The sequence below is a fragment of the Fusarium falciforme genome, chromosome 11, assembly GCF_026873545.1.
Source record: "Fusarium falciforme chromosome 11, complete sequence".
Taxonomy (NCBI): Eukaryota; Fungi; Ascomycota; class Sordariomycetes; order Hypocreales; family Nectriaceae; genus Fusarium; species Fusarium falciforme.
In genome coordinates this window covers 1,271,086-1,295,712 of record NC_070554.1, presented here as the reverse complement: position 1 = coordinate 1,295,712, position 24,627 = coordinate 1,271,086, and the positions used below count along the sequence as shown (strand labels likewise).

The 24,627-nt window shown below is 50.9% G+C and overlaps 10 protein-coding genes across 10 annotated transcripts; 4 read left to right on the top strand and 6 right to left on the bottom strand.

Annotated features, from left to right (window-relative positions):
* Positions 1-791: 791 nt before the first annotated feature.
* Positions 792-2,741, top strand: NCS54_01334100 (Zn(2)-C6 fungal-type domain-containing protein; the record flags this gene model as incomplete). Its single annotated transcript, XM_053158541.1, has 1 exon — positions 792-2,741. One exon carries the CDS (start codon positions 792-794, stop codon positions 2,739-2,741), a length of 1,950 nt encoding a protein of 649 aa, XP_053014516.1.
* A 415-nt stretch (positions 2,742-3,156) lies between these two features.
* Positions 3,157-4,008, top strand: NCS54_01334000 (Hypothetical protein; the record flags this gene model as incomplete). Its single annotated transcript, XM_053158540.1, has 1 exon — positions 3,157-4,008. The coding sequence occupies one exon, from the start codon at positions 3,157-3,159 to the stop codon at positions 4,006-4,008; it is 852 nt and encodes a 283-aa protein (XP_053014515.1).
* Positions 4,009-4,711: 703 nt separating this feature from the next.
* Positions 4,712-6,153, bottom strand: NCS54_01333900 (Hypothetical protein; the record flags this gene model as incomplete). Its single annotated transcript, XM_053158539.1, has 5 exons — positions 4,712-5,208; positions 5,260-5,330; positions 5,384-5,501; positions 5,551-5,911; positions 5,965-6,153. 5 exons carry the CDS (start codon positions 6,151-6,153, stop codon positions 4,712-4,714), a joined length of 1,236 nt encoding a protein of 411 aa, XP_053014514.1.
* Positions 6,154-7,688: 1,535 nt separating this feature from the next.
* On the bottom strand, positions 7,689-8,817 carry NCS54_01333800 (Hypothetical protein; the record flags this gene model as incomplete). The annotated part of the gene is made up of 2 exons (XM_053158538.1): positions 7,689-8,553; positions 8,633-8,817. 2 exons carry the CDS (start codon positions 8,815-8,817, stop codon positions 7,689-7,691), a joined length of 1,050 nt encoding a protein of 349 aa, XP_053014513.1.
* Positions 8,818-9,041: 224 nt separating this feature from the next.
* On the bottom strand, positions 9,042-10,604 carry NCS54_01333700 (Hypothetical protein; the record flags this gene model as incomplete). Its single annotated transcript, XM_053158537.1, has 2 exons — positions 10,425-10,604; positions 9,042-10,367 (listed from the first exon to the last, which is right to left on the bottom strand). The coding sequence occupies exons 1-2, from the start codon at positions 10,575-10,577 to the stop codon at positions 9,042-9,044; spliced, it is 1,479 nt and encodes a 492-aa protein (XP_053014512.1). The 5' UTR covers positions 10,578-10,604.
* Positions 10,605-10,910: 306 nt separating this feature from the next.
* On the top strand, positions 10,911-11,935 carry NCS54_01333600 (Hypothetical protein; the record flags this gene model as incomplete). Its single annotated transcript, XM_053158536.1, has 2 exons — positions 10,911-11,325; positions 11,379-11,935. The coding sequence occupies 2 exons, from the start codon at positions 10,911-10,913 to the stop codon at positions 11,933-11,935; spliced, it is 972 nt and encodes a 323-aa protein (XP_053014511.1).
* Positions 11,936-15,614: 3,679 nt separating this feature from the next.
* Positions 15,615-17,213, top strand: NCS54_01333500 (Hypothetical protein; the record flags this gene model as incomplete). Its single annotated transcript, XM_053158535.1, has 1 exon — positions 15,615-17,213. The coding sequence occupies one exon, from the start codon at positions 15,615-15,617 to the stop codon at positions 17,211-17,213; it is 1,599 nt and encodes a 532-aa protein (XP_053014510.1).
* Positions 17,214-17,331: 118 nt separating this feature from the next.
* Positions 17,332-18,950, bottom strand: NCS54_01333400 (Bac-luciferase domain-containing protein; the record flags this gene model as incomplete). Its single annotated transcript, XM_053158534.1, has 4 exons — positions 17,332-18,229; positions 18,281-18,528; positions 18,581-18,769; positions 18,825-18,950. 4 exons carry the CDS (start codon positions 18,948-18,950, stop codon positions 17,332-17,334), a joined length of 1,461 nt encoding a protein of 486 aa, XP_053014509.1.
* Positions 18,951-19,618: 668 nt separating this feature from the next.
* Positions 19,619-21,235, bottom strand: NCS54_01333300 (Hypothetical protein; the record flags this gene model as incomplete). Its single annotated transcript, XM_053158533.1, has 4 exons — positions 19,619-19,730; positions 19,787-20,693; positions 20,745-21,029; positions 21,079-21,235. 4 exons carry the CDS (start codon positions 21,233-21,235, stop codon positions 19,619-19,621), a joined length of 1,461 nt encoding a protein of 486 aa, XP_053014508.1.
* Positions 21,236-22,396: 1,161 nt separating this feature from the next.
* Positions 22,397-23,592, bottom strand: NCS54_01333200 (Hypothetical protein; the record flags this gene model as incomplete). The annotated part of the gene is made up of 2 exons (XM_053158532.1): positions 22,397-22,489; positions 22,537-23,592. 2 exons carry the CDS (start codon positions 23,590-23,592, stop codon positions 22,397-22,399), a joined length of 1,149 nt encoding a protein of 382 aa, XP_053014507.1.
* Between the last annotated feature and the right edge of the window lie 1,035 nt (positions 23,593-24,627).

The following is a 24,627-nucleotide window of genomic DNA, read 5'->3' as shown; positions in this document are numbered from 1 at the left end:
CAAGATTTATTCTTGGCTAGCCGAGGATCACACAACATCCAGACGACGACGGTTGGTGAGCTGATCAGAGACCCTGGCTGAGAGTGGCGGTCTAGCCCCTTGGGGACAAAATAACCGGTGCTTCAGCTCACGGTCAGTCTGGGTCAGGAGATGATATATTGGGGTCTCCGCACTTTCTGGAGAATTAAGATGCCCAAGTGTTAAGACCTGTTTGATGTAATGCTTAAATGCTGTTATGCATTGTCATGAGGCAGAGTCACGATGCCCAACGCATGAAGGGTGAGTAGGCGGATGTCCGCTCACCCATGGCATGATATTGACTGCGAGAATTCACATGTAACAAGTCAAAAAGCTCGGTACGTCATTGCAACCCTCAGATTTACCAGTCAATCTAATGAGGCCCGCCACCGATGGATTTCGGTGCTTTGTCAAGTTCTTTCTCTTCTCTGCAGCCTCTCTCCGCATTCACAGGAGCTGACTATTCCATTGGATTACCAATACACACTCTTTCGATGATGACAAAACGAGGCTCTATTACCAACTCCTCAAGATGGCGGTGGCATTCTCGAATTCCCCAATGTCAATTGAAGGGCGGGAAGCAGTCGTGGTGACTTGCCAGAATAGGTCTAGCTGGGCCCGCTGCACACGCTTTCCCCAAAATGGCTCGTGACAGCGAGATGATATGACGATGGCTCGGGTTGAGAAGCCAGACAAGGCATTCCACAAAGTCCAACCTCGATCGTTCCTATTTGAATCTCCTATTCCCACTCCATACGCCGATCCCCTGAGAGATGCCAGCCGAGTCGCGTCCAGATGCCAACTCGAGTCAGGGACGGAAGAGCCGCACAAAGAGCTTCTCAGGATGCTGGACGTGTCGCGCCAAGCACGTCAAATGCGACGAGGCAAGGCCGACGTGTAACCGTTGCCAGCGATCCGGTATCGAGTGCGAGGGATATGAAGTGAGGCTCTCGTGGACGTCGGTGAGGAACCCTTCGACGTTCCGTCCGAGGACCGCGTCGAAGCGGAAGGCGGCGCAGAGGGCCACCAACAGGCTGCTTCAGACGAGGCCGTTGGATGTTGTTGAAGAGACAGATTCTCCTCAAGAGTCTTCTGCTGCAGATCCGGAAGAGACCGCACCACCCGAGGAACCATTTTCCGGAGAATCCGCAAGCCAGGATCTACAACCAGAGTCTATCTCGTCTCCTGAATCAACTCAATATCCGCGGCCACATGTCCAACAAGAACCCTTCAACGGTGGATTGAACTCCCGTATCTTTAACTCATACGAACTATTAGGCCAGGGCTTGGCTGCAAGAGTATCGTATGTTCCCCTCCAGCAGGAACACGACCAGCATCAGCCTGTCCCAGGCCAACCTAGAAGCTGGGACCAGAGTTCCAGTACACAAGACAATGTCAACACGTCAAGCGGTCTCACGCCTGCCAGCATCGGCGGTATCAGTACTGGCAATCTGGTCATTACGGGTGCTTCTCAACCTACATCTCCTTCGCCAGTCCAGAGTCACGAACAGTATCAACACGAGGGCCATACAACACGTCATCTAGACACTCTACATAATCCCGGCCTCGAGTGCGAGCTTTTGGAGCATTGGACATTGCGTCTCTGCGATTCTCTGAATCCTGTTCCTGGAATTCACAATCCTATGCGAACCGCCATGATGCCTATCGCCCTCGAAGGATCCCGGACAGACTCGAAAAAGGCGACCGGCGCAACCGCCTTGTTTCATCTCATCTGCTCAGCGTCTGCATTTCACTTGGCCCCGAAACGACCAACTCCCGAGTCTAGAAGAGCTCTTGAGAATGTGGCACTGGAGCATCACAACATTGGCATCACTCACTTAGCCCAGAACATCCGCTCCGATGATCGAAACCAGTGTGTACCCCTCCTGGCATCCGTCGTCATGTGTATCATGAACGAAGCCATCACGCTACCCACGCAGTTCTGGCGCCTTCACTTTCGTGGAGCCGTCGAGTGGGTGAACCACATCGAGCCACAAGTCTGGCGGCAAAGCGAAGCAGCCTCGGCCGTGTACCAAATGTTTATAGGGATGGCGACTCTTGTCCAGGCGCAGCTGCTGTTTGACGGCCACCAGACGTCCTTTTGGCATTTTGCCTATGATCCAAGATCTCAGCCCGAACCGTATGCGCTCAACCTCGCCATTGGCCTTCCCCAACCAATACTCCAGGGGATTCATACCATGAACACCATCCAGATGCGTAGGAAGTCATTGAACGGACAGGCACCATCTCGTCAGACTCTGGACCGCCTCGAGCTCGAGCTGTATCTCTCGGTGCCCGCCAAGCCGGATGCATCAACCAGCAGGGAATATGGCGACTTGATCTACCATCACGGCTGCACATTTTACTATGCGGCCTTGCTCTACATGAAACGTACTCTGAAGGATACTCCCGTAGCTGACGTGCAGCCACTCATCAAGCAGTCGCTGAACCATCTCGAGGCGATGCAGACGAGTACCACCGAACGCTTCTCGCCCATGATCTGGCCCGTGGCCATCATCGCATTCGAGATCCTCGATGTCGGGATGCAGCATCGTATGCTGAAATGCCTCGACTTCTTCCTTGACAGATCGGACCTGGCCATCTGGGCGCAAATCAGACATCTGGTGAGGGATCTGTGGGCGCTGCGCAAGGGTCCGTCGGTCAACCTCAAGTGGCACGAGACCCTACTCGGGTCCATGAGTGACAGCTTCATGCTGCTGTGAGCACGGCTATAACTGCCGAACTGCAGAAAAACCCTAGTTTCCTCGTCAATTTTCTCCCCCGTTACCAAGCGAGCTTATCTCTTGGTGGGGGGGGCCTCTACTCGATCTCACCCATCTGCGATCTCAACTTGCTTCTTCCTCCCCACCATTACTCAAGTTTTATGCACGTTTGGGCTCCTATGGGTCGTGATTCGAACCTCTGACGAGTAGCAGATCCAGCACGTTGCAGGAAAAGCCGCGCTGAGTTGCCAGAAGAGGCTTGGTGGGTAAGCTCGCCTTTGACGCGCGCGGATGGGGCAATGGACCCCAAAATCTGCACCAAGCGGTAAGAGCGGTTCAAGGCGAAGTTCGGACGGATTTTTTGCTGGTTATCTCTGGGAATTGATAAATATCTTTAATCTACAGTCGATGTTCCATGATTCTACCAACCCAATTGCATCCTCTCTTCACCATGTCAAGTCAAGTCACCCTCCATTGCGTCCGCCACGCCCAGGGTTATCACAACCTTGGAGCTGAATTCTTCAACTTGAAGGACCCCGCTCTGACACCTCTTGGCGAGGAGCAGTGCGCCAAGCTCCGACACGATCAGTTTCGGGATCAATCCAAGATAAGGCTTGTCGCATCTTCTCCTCTGGTCCGAGCCATCCACACAGCATGTCTCGTCTTTCAGCCTACCCTTGAGACACAAACTCTTCTCGCCATTCCAGAGGCACAGGAGATTTTTGACTATGGGAGTGATACTGGAAAAGAACCCGAGTTTCTAAAGGAGACAACGGATAAGCATGGATGGCCTGTGGATCTCAGCCTGGTTGGTCGTGGTTGGAACAACAAAGACCTCGATGGACCAAACAGTCCCGTCAGTCCTGCCTGCGCAGCCCGCGCCCGCACAGTTCGAAGGATACTCCGGGAAAAAGCCAAAGAACTAAGCAAAGATACGGACGAAGAGATTCACATTGCCCTCGTAGCTCACGGAAGCTTCATGCACTACCTGACCAACGAGTGGGAGAACAGCACACGCGGCTGTGGCACGGCCTGGAGAAATTGTGAGGCGAGAGCCTACAACTTCAAGGATTTTGACGATGATGGGGCTTGGCTCGTTGAGACTGCTGAGAGTAGGGAGAGGAGAGGTGTCGAAGGACCTCCTGCGTCGTTGGAGAGGCAAAAGGAGTTGTATGAGGAGACTATGGATGGGTGGGTTGGGCAGGGGTTGCCAGATTTGAGATCCGTTGCTACTGCGTCGGCCAAGGAGCCTCGGTCGAAACTGTGATGGGCATGAGCTCTATGCAGCCTGTTGACAGATCTGCAGAGACTGCTGAAAGCTGTTGGGGCGATTGGAGAGTAAAAAGAAGATTGCATAGTTTGACTACCGAGGTTGGCTTTATGGACAACCTAACATTAGATGTAGAATGCGTTCACGGATTTTTGATAGACTGACTTGGGAACGCTTGGCCTACCCCAGAGGGCCAAGAGAAATAGTTTAGAGATAGAGATTGGAAAAAAAAGTCCACATTGCCCTCCTACTTCCCTCAATAACGTGTTAAATGAAGTTGGATGGCTACACGACTTAGGCAAGCAAGAGTAACAGGGTATAAGAACGCCTTAACATAGAGCAGTGGTGGGTTTACGATATCCTCACGCAGCGAGACAAGGTGTTGTGAGCCTTGCACATGTAGAACAACACAATGTTCATATCCAGTTATGCTTGTCTATGCTCATCTTGTCCTTAGTTAACACCTTCCTCAGCTCTGGATAACACTAGCATCAGGTTAGTACGAGAGGCACTTTAGTCTATACCCAGATCTCATCTCACAGTCAACGTTCTGGGGATGCTCAACCCTCATGCTATTTGCTGTTAATCAAATTTATACCGGCTAATACAAATGAATACTATACATAACGTCATTTCTATGCGGACATGTGGCCATAATTATACAAACCAAAAACAAATAAACAAACGCAATGCAAACCACTCATTTTCTCCGCGGTGGTGGTGATAACCCCTGTTGCTCCTGATCTACTGCCAACCCAATACTCGAATGAGACCTCCTCTCATGCCCGTACTCCATACTTCTTACACTCTCACTTCCCCTACCTAATGGCCAATTGTCGGACTGTGGTGATGTTGGTGACATGACGTTGGCTACGGGTGTTATTTCTGGTGCTGGGTTCTTGTCCCAGAATTGGAAGCCTCCTGTTTCTTGCTCTTCGGGTATGTCTCTCAGCTCTACTCGTTCGGGATTCCCGGCTGCTCGTTCTTCGGCTAGGGGTAGGGGGGCTGATATGTGCTTTGTGCTGCGGGACTGTGTCCAGCCAGTGCTTTTTCCGCCATCTGCTGTTGAGTCGAGCCTTCTTGATGTGAGGGATGTGTGGATGTCGCGGAGGATTGGTCGGAGGATGGGTATGCATTGGACGATGATTGTTCCGGCAACCTCGGATGAGTACCAGATCTGGGACATGCCGTTGCGCCCTGTGAGGGATTGTTAGTGAGAGTCGATGGCAGTAGTTTAATATTACTTACACATATAATGCGAGTCACGTTCGTTCCCTTGATCCTTCCATCCAACGCGTATAGCTGCAACAATCGCAACACTATCAAATCGTAAGATAATCATCAAAGACGCGTGAATGGGTTTGATACTCACATCATTCCCAGACTCATTGTGAGACAGAGTCCAACCTTTTCCGCCCTCCGCATTTCTAATGAACGTGTGATTAACCAAGGAAAAGAAGCAAAGACAAAGTCCATAATGATGTTGTAAACTGGCAACGGGTCAGCAACGATGTCTCCCTGGAGGAGTAGGTGACTCACCATTTCCTCCCTCTTTGAAACTATCCCGAAACTTCCACCCAATGCAAAAGTCGAGGCGGTACCAGTTCTGATAGCTGTCCTTGTCGCACACCTTGGCCCACTGAAAGATGACCTTCAGGATCATCCATATGTTCATGGTGACAATGCAGAACCAGAGGATACCCTGCTGCCATCGGTTGCTCATTCGAAGGAGCGTCACGCCAAAGGCCGTCTTTGTCCATGCTTGGCCGATCAGGTTGCCGCATGATGAGATGTTGATGAGGATGTGCATGCGGTCGTCCCATTGTTGCTTGGAGTTTTCGAGGACGTAGCCGTTTCCGAATTGGTAGACGATGAGGGAGTCGGTTGCGAGAAGGACGGCCTTGTGATTTGTTAGTCTTTGTGTTGGTGCAGGGGCATTAATGAGACACTCACCCATGAAACAATGAGTATGTAGTCGTCATACCACATGCCATGTCGTCGAGTTATCTTTACCCATAACCTCAAAGCCAGGAAGGCTGTCGCACCGAGGAATAAACACCAGAGACCAGCGTTCAGCTCTGGATATGGATCGATGAAGCCATGGACAGGCTCGTCGTCGTCGTCGCGAGGCGTTAAGCTCATGGCTTTTTGCTACATTCTCGGCCGGCCGCGGGTCTCTCTGGAGGAAGGCGGCGCAGGGGAAGAAGTAAAAAAGGGAAGTGAGACAAAGAAGAGTAGAAGAAGGGACGGGAAAAACAGACCAAACCCCGCGGAAAACATGGGTTCACGTCCTTTCTTACGTCCTTTTTTGCCGGTAAAGGTATAACTTGGACGTGCTATGTGCAAGGGGTCCCCCCTTGTTCATCGGGTGTCGCGTTCAATCGATGGGAGGGGGGGGTGAGAGTCTCCATCAAAGTTTCAAGAATAAGCCTGGAATCCACTCGTCGTCGCCTGAGAAGTATTCGTAATTCTTCTGTCCGAAACGGGGGGAGCGATAACTGACGTAACGGATCAATACGATAGACGAGGGAAAAAAGAAACATGGCTCAACTGCCGTATCAAGCTGAAACGAAAAACGATGCCCTCTAGGAACCCGACGACGCAGTTAGAGTTTAGGTGAGGCCGTGTTCCCGCAGATGATGAACCTGACACGAAGCCCTACGCAGGCGTGGTTTCAAGCCTCTCCACCCCCGGGGGGGAGACCCAGCCAGCTTCCAGGAAGGGATTGCTGCCCGCGCCTTCGCTAGAATTTCGTGAAACGATAGAGTCTGGCGGTTCCTGCAGGAGTACCCCTGTCGCGGGAGCTAGCCTGACGCTTCCTATACGTGGCATAAACCTCCCCGGATTGATGGCCCTCCCCCCTTGAGCTTGGACCTTGCTTTTTCGAGGCACACTTACTTACTCTAGTATCCGTGCAGCCATGTGGTTACTTTTAGCAGTCAGACATCCAAGGAAGCAGTGGTATGTGGCCAGTGGCGGCCTCTCGGTGACCGAACAGAAAACAAGGGCTTTCGTCCGTCGTTGGTTTCAGTGGCTTATTTCTGTGCCCGGACTCTACGCCGGCTCCGGACCCTCGATTTGGGGTCCAGGTCCGATTCTGCAGCCATCGAATCTTTTTTTTTTGTTACTTTTACTTTCGTGGTGTCCGAGGACCCCCGAGCCGCAGATAGATTGCACATGTGAAGATTCTTTCAGCTCCGATTGATTAATAAGGCTGGTAAGATCGCGGGTTGAGCCGTCTGCAGTGTTGTTTATGTGAGAAATTTCCGTGTCTGACCTCATGCTCTCCTGAACAAGGTAAACAAATCTCCCGATGACCAGTCCTTTCAAATGTGATCGTCCTCCAGGAAAATGGCAATAAACACTTAATCTTGCAGCAAACAGTCTCTATAACAACCTTGCCACCCAACGGGATCCAACAACCAACATACTGGGTTCGGTTCACTCTGGGTACCGCAAAATGCGTGCAGATTCGCGTCATGTCATGCAGCTGGCTATGGAGTCTCGGTGAAACGCGCGACATGGTCATGTCATCGTTCCCTGCATGGTCGGCGGGGCCGTGTCGACCCATATCCATTCCAAGGAAGACTCTGTCGGCAGTTGAAGGGGGAATAGTTTCAACATAATGAGGAGATGCAAACAAAACTGGATAATTCGTGAGTTATTTGTTGGATATTCTAACGTGTCTTATCCTTTGTGCGGGCTACCACCACGACGGCCCTCACAACTCTCGTCCTATCAAACCAGTTGAACAACCGCCCGGCTAGTTTGAAACCACCCAGAGACACGCCGTATTCTGCGAGTAGCTCATCCTGTCGATCCATAAACTTGACCAGTCCTGAAAAGACATCATCGGTAATCTCCTTTATCGTTATAAGCTTGCGGTCATATCCGCACTCGACCAGCTGATCCCGATATTCATTCTCTGTCAAAAATGTCTTGAGGGGACATCCCATCACCTTGCCGATGAGACGGGCTTTGAGAATATTCATGGCAGAAGCTGATTCGTTGATGAGGAGATCGAATGCCATGAACTGTGCATCGAGCTCTCTGGCTGCGTGTTCAAAGACGGGCTTCCTCGATGGGGAGAAGTGGTATAAACAATCAAGAGCGAGCAGCCACCGCTCGTTGAACCTTTCGTCAGCCAATGAGTAGACAGCATCTGCCACCTGAGGAGTCCAGGTCTCAGGCTTTGCAGCGTTTGCACGAAACAGCTTGAAAGATTCGGCAGTAACCACCCCTGCATCGTTGCCACTGTTGGCTATCTCACGGTAGATTTTTCGTCGTGATGTCTGAACCTGGGCTTCGTTGAGGGTGAGGCCCACGTAGCGAAAGTCATCCCAGTTCTGTGACTGGGCGAGACGTGCGAGTTCCCAGGTTTGATCGCCGCAGCCAAAGCCTAGATCTAAAATGGCGAGAGATCCACGTGATCCGGTTGCGAGGAGCTCCTCGTCTAGGAGTCCAGCGGCACCGATGACTTGCTTGAGCAAGGCTGCAGAGGACTCGTGGAAGTCCTTGATGGGTTCGCCTGAGGGGGTTTTCCTGGAACATGTCAACCTACCGTTGTCCATATAGAAGCGGATACCACGAAGGTAAGCTTCTGGGGTTTCGATAGTCTTACCAGTATCCAACGTTCATCCACATGGACGGTGGGGAAGATCTGATGTTGAGCTTCCAGTGCCCCAGACCGTAAATGTCGCTTTTGTGCAAAATCGTAGTGCCAATGAGCCCTGCAACAACTATCGTAAAGACAATGCCCCACAAGAACCCAGTGGCAAAGCCACTCTGCGTTGACGATGAGTCCATCTTGAAGTATCTCGCCAATGGCTACAACCTCCTTCAATGTTGCTTGCGAAAGCTGGCGTTATGATGGCTTCGTCTAACTGGCCTGATGTTGGAGGGACCCACATAGTGATGGCTGACTAAGAATTGTGCACATGCACACATTGAATTATGCTCGTATCGTATCTATCTGTGCTTAAAGGAATGCTTCTATCATAAACTCATGGCTCAATGTCAATCAATGTTCATTATTCCTCCCAAGGAATCGCGACCCCAAAATCTGATGCGATCCTCATTGCTGACACGACGCATCCCTCAAGAAGAACCATGCCGTCCCAGCACCAGGCCCCCGCCAACCAGACGTTGTCCTGCCCATTGACCCAAGCAGCCGCCGTGTCATCATCCTTCTTGGCGGACCTCGAATCCCCTACGAGCTGCTGCACCAGGGCCTGACCCTCCGTGCTCCGCAGCGTCCTTGTGAATCTCGCTCGGCGGAGGGTGGTGGCTTTCGATTCTTGGTCTTCTTGCAAGGGGCATGTGCTGACGACGACTCGGCTTGGCATCGTGTGCAGGGCCTCGGTCCGGGCGCTATCTGACTTGGGGAATAGCGTCCTCAGCGTGATGGTCTCAGATGGCGACGTGTCGGCGAGGTGATGCATGCAGGAGCTGACACTCTTGTCGCTGTCCTTGACTACGCACATATTTGCTCCGGTCTGGGGCTTCAGGACAGAACTCTCGACGCGGCGTGTCGGGAGTCTCTCGAGCGTCGATCGCAGCGGCTTGAAGATTACCCCAGCAACATCCGGCGACACGGCAAGGACCACACGATCAAAAACCTGTTCCTCGATGCGCGATGACCCGTCGACCGTCGATTGCCAGCGAACGATCACCGATTCCCCGTCTGCACCTGGCGCAGCTTCGATCACTCGACTGTTCAGATTCACATCCTCCACGCGCTTGGTCAACCTTGCCTGCACCTGCGAGACACCTCCACAAACCGTGTAGTGATGCTGCCCGTGGGAGCGCTTCTTGTAATTGACAATGTCGCTCGCAGGGAAGGCAAGGAGCTCGTCGTGAGAGCAGGTCGACACACCGCTCAGCAGTGGGAGCAAGTAATGCGATGTGTATCGTCGGGGCAGTCGTATTCTCTCGAGATAATCGGCCAGCGACTCGCTGTATCCTGAAGATGTCGAGCGTCCCTCCAGCGGGGAAACAAGGAAGCACGCCAGCGTGAACCAGAATTGACAGACAATCAGGTACAGGATCTCGATGATGTGGGCCAGCACACTGCGATTTCCAGGCCACGGGGGTGGCATCTGGTGCAGGTTCGAGGCGTGCACGAAATAGCTCTCGTCGGGTCGGTTCGTTCCATCGCTGTTCGTCGGGAATGCCTTTGCAAAGACAAAAAGGAAACGGGTCGGGTGCAGGGGGATTCGAAGGTGGTGATACATGCGCAATAAGTGATCGTAGTAGCCGCCAGCGTTTGCGCGCATGGGCAAGTCGATGCGCTCTGTCAATTCGGTTTCTTCATTTTTGACGGTAACGGAGGCGGAATCGAAAGAAAGGCGGTCGGCCTGCGAGAGTCAGTATTGTCGCGACGCCTCTGCTGGGTTGTTGAGATATCTCCCCACCTGCTCAAACAACGTCACCGAATACCGTTCCTGTTCATCACTGCGCAAGAGATAAGCTGTCGTCAGTCCAGCGAGCCCAGTGCCAATAACGGCGACCCTCTTCTGTGCGAGGAGGTCATGCCCCTTGGACGACACCTTCTGTTGTTGTTCCATTGAGCATGAGCAATTGAGTTTGCGCCATCATCAGCCGCCGCAACTGAAGTTTAGACTTTGACCTTTTCCTCCCCCTGCCGCTTTTTAGCTTCTTTTTTCCTTCCTTTTTTTTTCCCACCATCATTTTTCCCCCCTGATTAATTGGTCAGTTCTCATTGGGAAGGTACCGTTGTGAGACCGGCGCAATTATTATGCTGCGCCGATGGCCGGTGCAACAATGGCCCCGAGCCGAGGCTTGTTGCGGGTCGGTCAGCCTGTGTCTCAACAATGCCAAGTTTTTGCACATGAATTCGTATTGCAACTCAACAACTACCGATTTGGTGGCTTGATACCATGGTTGACGTTTCTAATGCCCGACCAATTGGCATATTGGTCGGATATCTGCTGACCTGCGCCGCCCTGACTACACGCTGTCTACACCTTCTTTGGCGCCGTTCAAAGGTTTCACCTCGCCAAGGTGCATCTCACCGCCGTAATGCGGTACTTGTCTTCAGCGCCCTGGCGGCCGTGAGCCTTGCGACCACTTGGTATCATATGTTTTGCTTCTTCCAATGGTCTTATCAACAATGGGCTTTGTCTGCCCCAGCTGGTCTTGATGCCGACAAGCTTCACCTAGGGGAATGGCTTCGTGATACGACTCTTTTTAAGCAAGCTTGGGTGTCGACCCTCGAGAGGCCACCGAGGGCTTGGTGGTCACTACAAATCTTTGGGTTCTGCGCAGTTTGGAGCATTATGCTTGCAGCTCAGTGTAAGTGAACCACGATCTTGATTGTGATGGGTGCTGACAACGTTGGGTTACAGCCAAGAAGGGGAGAATTCCTCATCTCTGGATCTTCATGCTTCTAGGCCAGATCGTAGCGATCTCCTTTGCTGCGAACCTGTCCTTTCTTGCCTTTACCGTCTTCGACGAAGGGGTCCCATCAGGGTCCGAGAAGAATGCAAACAAATCCAAGCCCGAGTCACGAACAGGACAAGGTTCCTGGCTGCCCCTTTCGTGGCTGGCCATTCTTGCAATCAATCTTGGCTGTGCTGTCGCCATTCCAAGCAACCTCGACCATCCTCAGTTCATGTTTCTGCTGCTGGCCCCTCATGTGCTCGCCTTTGCGCCGCTGCTGTTGAACAGCGTGTTCGCTACCCCTGCCCCTTCGCTATTATCGAAACAGCCACCCTTAGTTGCCCAGGCTGCAACCATGGCGATCTTGCTTTCTACAGCTATCACGGGCCTTACGAGAGAAGGCGGGGGTTGGGAGGATATCAAGATCGCCTTGTATGAGCATCCAGCTGTGAGCAGTGTAGGGTGGGACGTCATCTGCTGCTGGACAAGTTTTACCGCCTGGCATATCCTAGGCCGATCATGAGCTTGAATAGTCTAGAATTCTGGTTGAATCAAAGACCACAAGGTCAAGAAGTAAGATCTATTCACAGCCTAGCCTCGATTCTCGCATTCATACTCGGGAAATTGCCATGTGGATGCGATACTGCAGTCGGCATGCATGATTCTCAACCTCTAAAATGACAAGAATCGACTGGCCTTGTTGTGTCTCACTTCAAAGCTTGTTTATACCTTGTAATTATCGAATAGAGGTAACCTCGCCCCCCTGTTGAGCGACTACTCAGAGGGTTATCCTACATTTACGTTCGTCCGGCCAGAGTTTGGCTCCAACGTTCTCAAGAAGCTGGCCCCTTCTGCTTCTCCTTCTCTTCCTTTACTGCCCGTTCCACAGCGTTGAGAAAGCAGCTTTGACATATCTGGAGGCTCTTGGTCGCGGGATTCAGCTTACAAGTGGTGCATTTATCCCCTTTCATAATTGGCTTTTTGACGTGATTGTTCGCCCGTACTCGCCCCTTTTCCCTGCACAATAGACAATAGAAACCTACAGCGATATCGACATCTTTATTGCACGATGCGCACTTGCCCTCTTCCCTCCTCTTGCCGTTTATCATGTTGCGGCTGGCAACGTCGCGTAGCCTGCAGCTGTCGCAGCTTACACTGCCCTCGAAGGGGATCATGGCGGGGCAATGCACACACTTTTTACATTTGGGCGCCTCTTGCTTGTGCGCCTCCTCTGCCTTTTGACTAGGCTTGGAGGGCAAGGGTTTCCTTTGCCTTGAGGAGCTCATGATCGATGACTTGATAGCGTTGTAGGCGTACGGCTTGATTTATTTGCATGTGGGCAGTACTCGTGCTTTATCTAGCCACCGGTGCTGAATTTATACGAGGATCGTTCATGGAACACGGTCTTAATCAGAGGCTTTCCACCATGGCGACAGATCCTGGCATTGGATACCCCGTCACAGCGTTTAACAAATAATAGCATTCAGTTTCAGTACCGCGAAATACCACTCGTGATACTATGTCAATTTCCACGTAGATCTTCCGTCGCTTGGGGGGATGCCAGCCCTGCCGCTGCTTAGGCGTGAATCACTCAAGTCTGACTAGTGATTTTAGACCAAGGTTGGTGAAAAAGGATGGATAACTCGACTGAGTAGGCACTATTGTGACATTGGAAGCGCTTCGAAGAGAAGCAATCCGCCACAAGAACAAAACAAAGAACACAGTTATTGATCCATGCCGGCATTAAAACATTGAGCAGACGCAGGATATGTATCTACTATGCTAAAGCCTATACTGGGGCAAATACAAGCTCTACCATCTTATGTTCTACTAGAATTTTGTTTCAAGTCAAGAGTATCAAAGGCCATCATCGGCGTCTTCTCCACAGACATTACCAACTCCTGAAGAGAGCCATTACGTTCACCTGTGTGTGAGTGTGAGCGAAGCAATAGTTAGATCACACGGGTTTCAAGAGAAATGGTTTCATTATAGCTAGTAGCTAGGTGCCATTTACTAGAAACAAGTATCTTTTCCTTGTTTGGGGACTATTGGAACGGCCATTATTTTTGGCCAAGGCTCGCGAGACTGGCTGCACTTTGCAAGTGCTGCAAAGGATCCCGTGTTGGCGCTTTGCTTCCGCCCAGCTCGCCTGGCATCTGAGAAGGCAGGATCGGCACTTGGCAAACCCCGGGGCAGGCTTATTTGCTGCGCAGATAGTGCATATGCCCTCGTCCTTTAACCTTTGGTATCTCCCTTTGTTCCACTCATTATGTTTTATCTTGCAGCTGTCGCATAATCTGGTGCCGAGAGGGATCCTATTTGAACAGTTGAAACACTTTCTTGTAGCTGAAACGGGGTCTATAGTTGGGTCGAGTTCTGGATCTCTTCTATGCGCCTCTATGGCCTTTTGGCTGGGCTCAGAGGGCAGAGGGGTTCTATTATATAAGGAACTCATGATCGAGGGCTTAGTAAATTTTTAGGAGCGTGGATTGACTTGTTCGAATGATGTCCAAATTTGGCTCCTGCTACTACCCTATTTATACCGAGGCTCCCTTTTGAATTTACTCTTATTCAAGGGCCTTTCCTCTTCCAGGGACACAGTGTATCACCTGTAACATCAGCCTGCTGTTAGCACGGTCTTCTGGCTCAGTTATCCCATCAAGGGCCGGGCTTCAACTATATCAAAAAACACAATGAACTCTTCTAGGTACTTCCAGAGATTTGTTTCAAGTCGAAACGCACCAACGCCCTTCAGTGCCGCCTTCAGCCGTCCCTAATCCTGGACGATACGTTGCCTTCGCTTGTTTCTGAGTATTGACAAATTTGAACGCCGCCATGTGTCAAGGATAGTGTTATATGTTATTGTCTGGCGACTTCATTTGGAGGCGTCACCAAGTTCACAAAAGTGAGTGTTGGCCAGGAGGCAACAGTTAAGCTACGCACGCTTTAGGAGACATGGCTTGCTTATATCCCAGCGTTATCTGGCAGAAATAAGCAATTTTCCTTCCTTATTTAGGAACTATTCGAAAAACTCACGTTATCACCTTTCACCTAGGCTTGCTAGACTGGCAGGAGTTTGGGCCTCCTCGAGAAGCAGACCCCTACTTTTCTTTCCATTCCTTCACACGGGCTTTGCAATCCGGGCATTTATCAGTCTTCCCAAAGTCGTACGGGGGCAGCACCTTTTTGCAACTGCTGCAAAGGCCCACGAGGCGGTTTACTTCCCTCTCCAGGTGTTTGAGTTTGCAGGCTAGGCACCTGATAGATCCTGGGGCAGCCCTGTTCGAGCAGTCGACACAGATGCCCTCATTCTTCTTCTGATATCTGTCCTTGGACTTCTCAGTCTTTCCCCCCTGCAGCATTCGCATATCTTGACGTCGAGAGGGACACTGTTTGGACAGTGATCACACTTCTTGTTGCTTGGGTCGGATTCCTCCATCTTGTAACGACTTCCGTGCCCTCTTTGGCCGTCTTACTAGGGCCAGTTGGCAAAGGGGTTCTATTATTTCAGGAACTCGATCGGGGACTTAGTGGCTCTTTAAGAGTGTGGCTTGCTTTTATTTACATTATAGCCCAATTCGTCACCTGCTGGTACCCTACCTATTTATGTCAGAGCTCCCTGTTGCATCTGGACTTAATCAGGGACTTCTCCTCTCTCTCAGACACAGTATCACCCAGAAAAAAATCCCCTGCTGTTGATACACAGCCGCTTTCCGTCTCGATCCTGCAAAATATCACTTTTGATTATTATAGATCTCAACACAGGCCTATCGCTGCTTTAACATGAGTCACTCAAGAGCCTTAATGGTGATCCTTGTCAGTAGTCCCAGTGGACTACGGAGTAAAGGAGGCGGCATACAAAGGTCGGCTGAGTGGGCACAGGATATGCACCCTTACAGCGGCAAGAACAGACACCATGATGGCCATATTGACTAAAATGTCCTTAAATATTGGTTCCACGTAATTTTTGGATCGTCTTTGTGTGTTCGTTTGAGCATGACCCTACAGACCCCCTGAGTAATGAAACGAACGGGCATGGATTTACCTGAGTCCGAGCGAGGGTCTAAGCCTCCGTGAATGCCAAGCCATTTAATGTGCCCTTCAAATCTTACAGCGTCAGAAACAGCAACCAGCTCTTATCCTCTTCACCTCCATTGACCCCGTCCTCAAAGATTCGCGGTCTGGTCATTGTCGTATCAGTCATGAATCAAAATTCCTCAGGTGGTCTGTCGCTTCCGCCGGAAATATGGGACAGCATTTGCGCCCTGCTGCCTAAACCAAGCTTGTCTCGCCTGAGGCTCGTTTCTTCTGGGCTTGGCCGTATTGCCCGCCCCTGGGTCTATCGAAACTTGCGTCTTGAGGGCTTTGGCAATTCTGCCGAGCGCTTCGTCAAGATCGCCAAGTCCCCCAAGCTTCGCGACCTAGTCCGAGAACTCACCGTGGACACCTCAGTTGGCCCCGAGTTCTCATACAACTCTAACTGGGAGTATCCATTCCCTACCTCTTTCATGGATGCTCTGCCATATCTACGTTGTTTCGGCTACCTCACAGCTCTCCACCTCCGATTCAACGAGTATTGTGGCGAGGATGCTCGGAGAGGAGTGAGCATCGAGGAGACGTGGGAATTTCGATACGGTGTCCTCGATACCGTGTGTCACTGCGTTGCAGGCATGTGGACTCCCGATAAACAGATCGAGATTGACAAAAAGAGCGAGCAGCAGTGGTGTTACTACAGCCGCAAGCACGTTAACCCTGAAGATGATCTTGGCGTCCCGTTTGATCAGGTCATACAGCTGAAGGAGCTGACAGTCACAAACCTGGCCGATTTTCACGACACTGATCTGGTTGCTTCGGGAGCCTTGAAGAAAGTCATGTCCCTACCAAGCCTAATCGACCTTAAGCTGTTCATCACCACCGAGATGGACGAAAGCATGAATGAGAGCAGCGTCTACTATGACGAAAAGTACGATTTTTTCGACCATCTTCCCGAAACGTGGCTAGCCCCCAGTATCAGCGACCGCTTGCGAGTTTTGTCGCTATACTATAATGAATACTGGGGCTGGCTTCCAAAGATGGACTTTCGCAGCATGGATTTCCCGCAACTGAAGGTGCTTGCGCTCGGGCACTACATCTTCAGTCACGACTGGCAGATTGACTGGGTTGCCTCCATCGGGCAGAAGAACGAAAGCGGTGGTTTGGAAGAGCTGTATCTTGACGACTGTCCCATCCTATTCCAAGCTCTTCAGGCGAGTCCACTGGATGCAGACGACCCCGGATATCCTGCTCTTAGCACCGTACTTGACGAGGCGGATTCTGAGATGCATGAGTTCCCGATGAGATGGCATCATGTGCTTACCCGGTGGGCTACGTCTCTGAAGGCGCTGAGGGTTTTCCGCATGGGCCATGGAGAATGGCACCAGGCGCCAGAAGATACATTAAAGTCTGTCCTTAAAGATTCTCGGGACGTTGACGAAGACGTCCTGCGGTACCGCCTGTCTCAGAACACGCACAGGAGCTTTGACTGTCCTGGCCCGCTAGTCAGTCACTACGGCGTCGAGGATCCTTTCCAGGTGTGGGACTCGGATAAGTACGTGAACGGGACCGGCATCGACGGGCGTGGGACATACAAGTTGCAGTATATCGAGTACGATGTCCATGTCACTAGTACACCTTGGCAAGAGACATTCTGGTCTCATCTGTTTGATGAAGAGGGTTACGAGCCAGAGGAGGGGACTTGGGCAAAGGATAATGCTGCGTTTGAGGCGTTCTGTTCGACAATCAATGCCCGAACTGCGAGATAAGAAGGAGAGTAGCCACTTGATCACTCACCGGGATAGTTCTCGTGATGCATAGCTAGAAACCAGTTCTTACGAGCGGTGTAATCCTTCAATTTTCATTTATTCCAAGACTCGATGCTATCTAGTCTTCCTTGTAAATATCGTACTTGTACTTTGTCCCTGGGTGATCATCTCGCAGTCCAGCTTGACCCTGACCGTATACGCTCTCACGCAACGTATGACCAGCCTCATCACTGCTGGGTGCCTCTGGATACAATCCTCGACGTCGAAGCTCAGGAATGAGCAGTTCAACAACCTCCTCAAACGTCCCAGGAGTCGTGACGTATCCCACGTTGAACCCATCCAAGTCTCCCTCTCGGATCCATCGTTCCATCTCGTCTGCAACGGTCTGTGGGCTGCCGACTGAGACAGGGCCCAGGCCGCCAATGGCAGCTCTTTTAGCAATAACTCGCGGCGTCCACTTTGGAACCTTTTCGCTTGTTGCTGTGAAGGCATCAAGAAGACTCTGCACCCTGTGAGGCTCCTCCGAGTCGGCGGCGGTAAGTTCCTTGTCAACAGGGACTTTGGACAGGTCGATGCCCGTCCATCCACTGACTAGCACAAGGCCACCAACGGTCGACGCGTACTTCTTCACCTCTTCAAACTTTTGCTGGGCCTCCTCATCAGTGCGTCCAATGATTGGAGTAAACGTCGCAAAGAACTTGAGTGATTGGGGGTCCCTGCCCAGATCGGCAGCCTGCTTGCGAATTGCCTGGACCTTGGGCCTCAAGATTGCGGGTGAATGAGACGAGACAAAGATGCCCTCTGCGTGTGAAGCGGCAAAGGTAGAACCGGCTGATGATGTACCAGCCTGAAACAAGAATGGAGTCCTCTGGGGTGAGGGGTCGACAATGTGCCGTGTGTCAATGTCATAGAACTTTCCGTGATGGTGAATTGTGCGGATCTTGTCAGGATCAGCATAGCTGTCAAGTTCTGGGTTGGGGGAGATGGCATCATCTGCCCAAGAGCCTTCCCACAGCCTATCACTGTTAGCATCTCTGCCTTGTAGGAGGCAGTATATCCAAACTCACTTGTACAAGACGCGCAGATACTCGTCGGCTTGGGCGTATCTTTCGTCGTGTGGGATCGGGCTCTCTAAACCGATGGCCTTGAAAGCAGCCTTCTTCCAGGAAGTCACAATGTTCCAGCCAATGCGGCCCTTGGTGAAGTGATCCAGAGTAGAGAATCTCTTGGCCAACAAGAACGGTGGCTCAAAAGATGTCGAGGCAGTGATGGCAAAGGATAGGTTCTTGGTCACAGCCGCCATGGCAGTGATGGGCTGCGGGTGATTTAGCATAATCTTTTTTTTCCTTTTAGTTTAGTAAACTCACGATAGTTGGATCTGTCATTGGCCATTGAGCAGCGCGACGGATACAGTTATCCAGGCTTCCTTCGTATGTGTCATAGCCGCCATATGTGTCTGCAAGGAACAGGGCGTTGACGCCGCCCTTGTCTAGGAGCTTGGCCAGGTCGATCCAATATCGCAAATCTCGCTTTGTTGCAGACTTGTCCACAGGATTCTGAATTTCTTTAGCAACTCCCCTAACTGACTGAGCCCATGGACCGAGAACTCACCTTCCATTGGCCTGGAGACAGATGCCCAACGGTGGACATGTCAAAGGCATTGATCAGGATTTGCTTCTTCTTCTCATCCTTTCCACGGATAGGGATAGAGGTTTCTGGTGTTGACGTGGATGCCATTTTGAATCGTGTTGTTTCTTTGGTCTTACGCAACTGCACTATCTTCAATTCTCTGAACTCAAGGCCGGGTTTACACTTGAATACTTATACCCGTATCAACTGGCAGATCAGAGGGGTAAATCTGCAGGTCGTGAGCACGTCTTTGGTTTCCCCATCTAATGCACCTCTTCTACAATGACGTTTCCTCGGTATGGTGGTGTGGGATTGTAGGCGTCTTGCTATTCGCTGCTACAAGGCTGGCGTCATCCCGATATGAATGTCACAATCATGTCAAAGATTAGGCGCCCTCTACATTTGCGGGGTTCATATCAAATCCCGCGATTTAACTTCCGTCTTTGGAAAACTGACTGGCGAATAGTGGTTAAGAGTTCAATGCAATAGTCAAGTTGCGTCCGCAATCGGCGAACACGTTGAGTGGGTTGACAGCATAACTATTTCTTTGTCACGGTGCTGGGCTATATTGGCGAATATATCGTCATCTTATTTCTAATTCAAAGGACTGGTCTGTTGCCTTCTACTTATTTGCAGAATAGCTACCAGTCTCTACTTCACTAGACTTGGTGCCTCGATCACAAGTAGCCAAGCAAACACTATCGGCCAGGGTCTTGTATGCCTGGAGTGAATAACTAAGGTACCTTTCACCCTAATAACACCCTTAAACCCCTCCTTCACTCGCTTGTCTCGCCCTTTCTCGTCTGGCTCACAGGCGCCTCCTTAGAGTCGATAGGGAATGTGCCATTCTCTTCCGACTGAAGTGTAGCAGGCTGCTCCGCCTGAGGACTAGAGAACTATTAGTTTCTGCGTCTAGCTCAAGGTACCTAAGGACATAAACTTACTCTCTATTCTTCAGGTATAGGTGAAGTGCGTGAGTGGAAATGAGCAATCCGATTGCACAACCCAAGCAAAAGGCGAAGCCCTTGGGGAAACGAGGAGCCTCCACGGTCTTGAAGACGAGTAGAGGGGTCCAAGCTGTGGAAGACTGGGAAATAGCGTTGATCAAGACCAACGTGAATGACCGTTCCGCGGGTGACGCACGTAGTTGAGTGTTGACCCAGCCGTGAAAGACACTAGACATGGAGTATGCTGAATAGATGGTAGAAAAGGCGAACCAAAGAGCTGCCTCTGGTACTCTCCATATAACGAGGATGATCAAGCCGATGATGTTCCACGTGTGAGCCATGGTAATAGCCCAAGCCGGACCAAGTACCAGGTCTGACGCGAAACACACAAAAAGTGTGTAAAAGATGCCGAGGGCAGGTGCAATAGTTCCCAACTCGTTGACTCGGGCAGGAGAAAACCGGTTCAAGCTCTTGATCCAGAGCAAGAATGAACCAGAGCTGGCGTGAATACCAGCGTTCCAGAACAACACGTCGACAAGGATGATGCCCCAAAATTGAGGTCTGAGAATGATTTTCTTCAAGTCTCTCCACTTCATCTTCCCGTGAGATTGGTGTCCTGCGCGCTTGAGCCTCTGCTCTCCGATGTCAATGTCGTGTTGCGTGAGGACACGGCGGTTGGGCTGATCAGGTGTGCCCGGAAGGACGAAAAAACCCAAGATACCGATCGGAATGGTGATGACTGCACAAATGATGTACATCCATCGCCATCCTTCAAGGCCTCTCACGCCGTCGAGACGGGAGGAGGCGCCGGCTTGGATGAGACCAGCCGTTAGGGTGCCGAGTGAGAGACCAACATAGAAAATGCCGCCTCTTCGACCGATTTCATCTCCACGATACCAAGATCCTAGAAGAGTTAGAACCGCTTTGAAATTGGGTTTTGGCTGCAAGGGCTTACCGAAAAGATAGTGCATCACTGGGAAAAACGCAGCTTCGAACCAACCAACCAAGAAGCGATAGGCAGCCAGTTCAGCAAAGCTCGTCACCCGATATTGCAAAAGGGTGAAGATTCCCCACGCAACATCCAAAAAGGGAAGAAGCCAGTGAATCGGGATGTACGTCAGAAGGAAGAAGAAGGGGATCTGTCCAACGACAGCACCGATGATGTAAAAGGTCTGCAGCTGAACGAGTTCATTGCCCTTGAATCCAAGGTCCTCCTTGAGACCGGCCACATAGGCATTGTCTAGGTGTTGTTAGAAAGCATGAGCGGTATACCAACCTTGAAAACTTACTCAAGTTCGACTGGTCAATGTACTTGACCCAGTACGCAAGCACCGCATAAGGAACAATAAGAGTATCAAGCTTGATGATAAACTTGCGCTCCTCCTTGGTATCAGTATCAGAATACCACTGAATGTGATACCACTTTCTCCTTGCGGGGCCAGCCATTTCGAGAAAGAAGAACTGCAGAGTCGAAGGATCATGCAAGGACAGTTGCATCAAGGAACGGCGCAGTTTAAGACATTTTAGCTAGTCAACGTAGCACGGGCCTGTGCAACAGAGATTGCCACGATACAGACTTTGCCGTGATCGGCGGTTAGTGTTGGCCTAGCATGGGAGAGCGCTGCGAACCCATGCAGAGGCGATGGCTTGGCGGATTGCATAATCGGGCGTGTTTTTGATGTGACAAGCGCCGTTTGGAATCTTTGGATGCATGTCCCTGTAATATGCTGGCGGCCGCTAGAGAACGTAGCGTTTCCGAGGATGTGGTGTTGTGAATTACTATACTTGTCACCTGGTGATACCTAGTCGATTGTACTTGTCCTCTTTTTGATGCAAATCAAGTTCAAGTCATGATTTCTCGTATAAATACTTGCTTGCTTTCTGTACAACAATAAGCTCGAGGGCCATGATAAGATGGCCAACGTGGTCCTCCCAGCGACTTGCCTCTGCCTGCGACACCACGTTATGCCAACTCGCTTATCCTTGCTGCAACCCCGAGCGGCACCATCCCGACAATCCAAGCCAATCTCTGCAAAAATCCCCTTCTGGACCGGTGTCATGCTAAGTCGATCTGCCGGGGATGTGATGCTGCGAAGAGCGGGGTGGATGACGTGCTCACCCGGTTCGCCATGTCGCAATCCGATCCTTGAGTAACGCTTCTCAAGTGGGTAAGATAAAGGACCAAAGCGAGTCAGGCCTCGAAACAAAGTCGTGTTAGCTTATCTCGCAGCTGGAAAGGGTTATAGATCCCGAGAGTGCCCCTCTGTATCCGACTTGGCGGAATACGCAAAATAGATAGCTTGACATGGCGTCGTGTATTGGATATTGAAGTCTTGGCAGGAAGCGGTGATGGTGGGTTTAAGAGATTTTAGACGAGTCTAGAATGATCTGATTCCTACGATAAACGTCTTTGACAAAGACGTTCGGGTCAAATGAGAATTCCATTAGCTCTAATCAGCATTGAGTCATTTATAAGGCAAAAGACGCGACGCCGCCATTGACCTTGGGTTGTCTAGCGAGCCTTTCCTTATAAAATGAGCCTCACGGTCCAATAGCCTTCACCCAAGGGCAAGAAGTTTGACACTCTAGATAGTCTCTGAGGCGAGGCTAGTGATACCGTTTCTCGTACTCCACAGCCGCGACAATAAAGGACCCAGCTCCACGAAGGTCATTCTGTCTCAACCCGATGCTAGCATAATACTATTCCTGTTAGCCTTCAGGTAATAGATGTTGGGGGTTAAGCTTACCTGGAATGTGGCGTTGCTACCCAAACTCCCGACAATGACAGTGTCCTCCCAGTTGATAGTCCCATTGTCGTTCTTGGTGACAAACATCTTGACCAGCGCGTTGTAGGCCTTCTTAGCAACCTTGTCGTAACTCTTCTCCTTGAGGAATCCAAGATTCAGACCCTTTAGCCAGCCAAAGACAAACATGGCACTTGCGCTGCTTTCCAGGTAGTTGCCTTCGACGTCCTCGTATTGCTTATCCATGATGTTCCACCAAGCTCCCTTTTCATCTATCGACTTCTTCAAACCGTCTGATAGATCGACAAAGTATCCAAGAAGCCTCTTCTTAGCTGGGTGGCTGTCAGGGAAGAGAGGGATCACCTCCAGCAGAGACATATAGTACCACCCAATGGCCCGAGCCCAGATCAATGGTGCAGCTCCAGTGACGGGGTCAGCCCAGACAGCCTTTTTGCTCTCGTCGAAGCCGTGGACCAGGAGGTTGTTCTTCTTGCGGGTAACTGAGTCGATCTTGTCGAACTGAAGAGCAATATCGTCCCATGCCGTCTGGTTCTTGGGCTGGAAGAGCGAAACCCACTTGGCGTAGAAGCTGTCAGCCATGTAGATACCGTCTAGCCACATTTGGTTGGGATACACGACGTGTCGGTGCCAGAGTCCTCCTGTTGGAGTTCTTGGGTGCTTGTCGATCATCTCCTTGATCGAATCTGCGGCGAGCTTGTACTTCTCTTCTCTAGTTCGTTCATACCAGTATAAAATGTTGTTTCCGATGCGGTAGTTATCCAGTGAATAATGAGAGTAGTTGAAGCGTTTTATCACGCCGTCATCAGCGAGGGCTGCATCGATGTGGGAGTGGTAGATGTCGTTTAGCGTTTTGTTCTTGCTGGCATCGAGGACGCTTTCGAAGCCAGTATAGAGCGTTGCTTCGCCATAGCCAATACCCGGCTGGATACCAAATCGGATCATCGAGTCTGTCAACCATTGCGCATAGGCCGGTTTGGGTGCCGCAGCCGCGACGACAGCTGTGACAACTGTTGAAAGAGCAAGCCCGTGCAGAAACATTGTAATCAAAGAAACGCGCGAGAATGGTTGCCTTTCCACATGGTGTTTCGTATGCATACTGTTAAGCTTACTTATAGCCCGAATCTTAAACATTTCCGTCTTGGCATTCTCCGGTCAAGACGAGACAAATACCCGAAGAGGCCAGATGTGATTATTCCCGTCGGATGATCTCAATAGATTATGCAAGTCTCAAGTGGTGGAAAAATAACACTCCAGCCGAGCTCATAGAGTTTCCTATTACAAAACTGTATAGTTGCAGTCCAGCAGGGAGTTGCAACCTGATTTGAGAGAACCCGATTTGTGGAAAATTGTTTCTTCAAAGTTTCTATACCATGCGACTTCATGATCGGCAGTTGATCTCTTGCGGGGTTGGAACTCGGCATCCGGAGAAAGTCGTGAAAGTGCGGAGGATCCGCGATATCCTGGGGTATTTAGGCTAAACGGTTCCACGTACCGCGGTGCCCATAGGATCTCTTGTTAATGGCTGACGCAATGTTGTCTTGCTAGTCTTACTAGGTAGATGCTGATGGTTGGTCCTGGATCTCCTATTCCCTAAGAGCTGAGCTGCGGTCCCTTGCAGTGTTTGGGACGATAGGCGATCAAACCTTGGATTGGTCAACACTTCCGGCGATGTACCTAGTAACACCGAAAATAGGTACAAAACTAAAGCGTGCACTGCCTATCGTCGCGCCTATTGGTCCTGGCATCATTCGCAGCGCTGGGCTGCAGAGGTACAAGTTGCAAGGATTAGAAAAGTTATTTAGAGACTCACGTGTACGTATCTACCTATGCCTCCTTTTCATAGAGATGACACAGGGAAGCTGCGTATTCCGACGTCAACAAACTTCAGCGTTGGCGACTGCTGCACAATCGCCGGAGCAGAATCCATTTCGATACCCATGACGGCAGCGTCAACTGGACAACGACAGAAATGTGGAAGGATAAGGAGACGACCTCATTTTCAACCCCTACAAGCCGCAACCCACGCATTTACCCTCTCAAGCTGCGTCAAGTCGCCGATCTGCCCGCAACAAC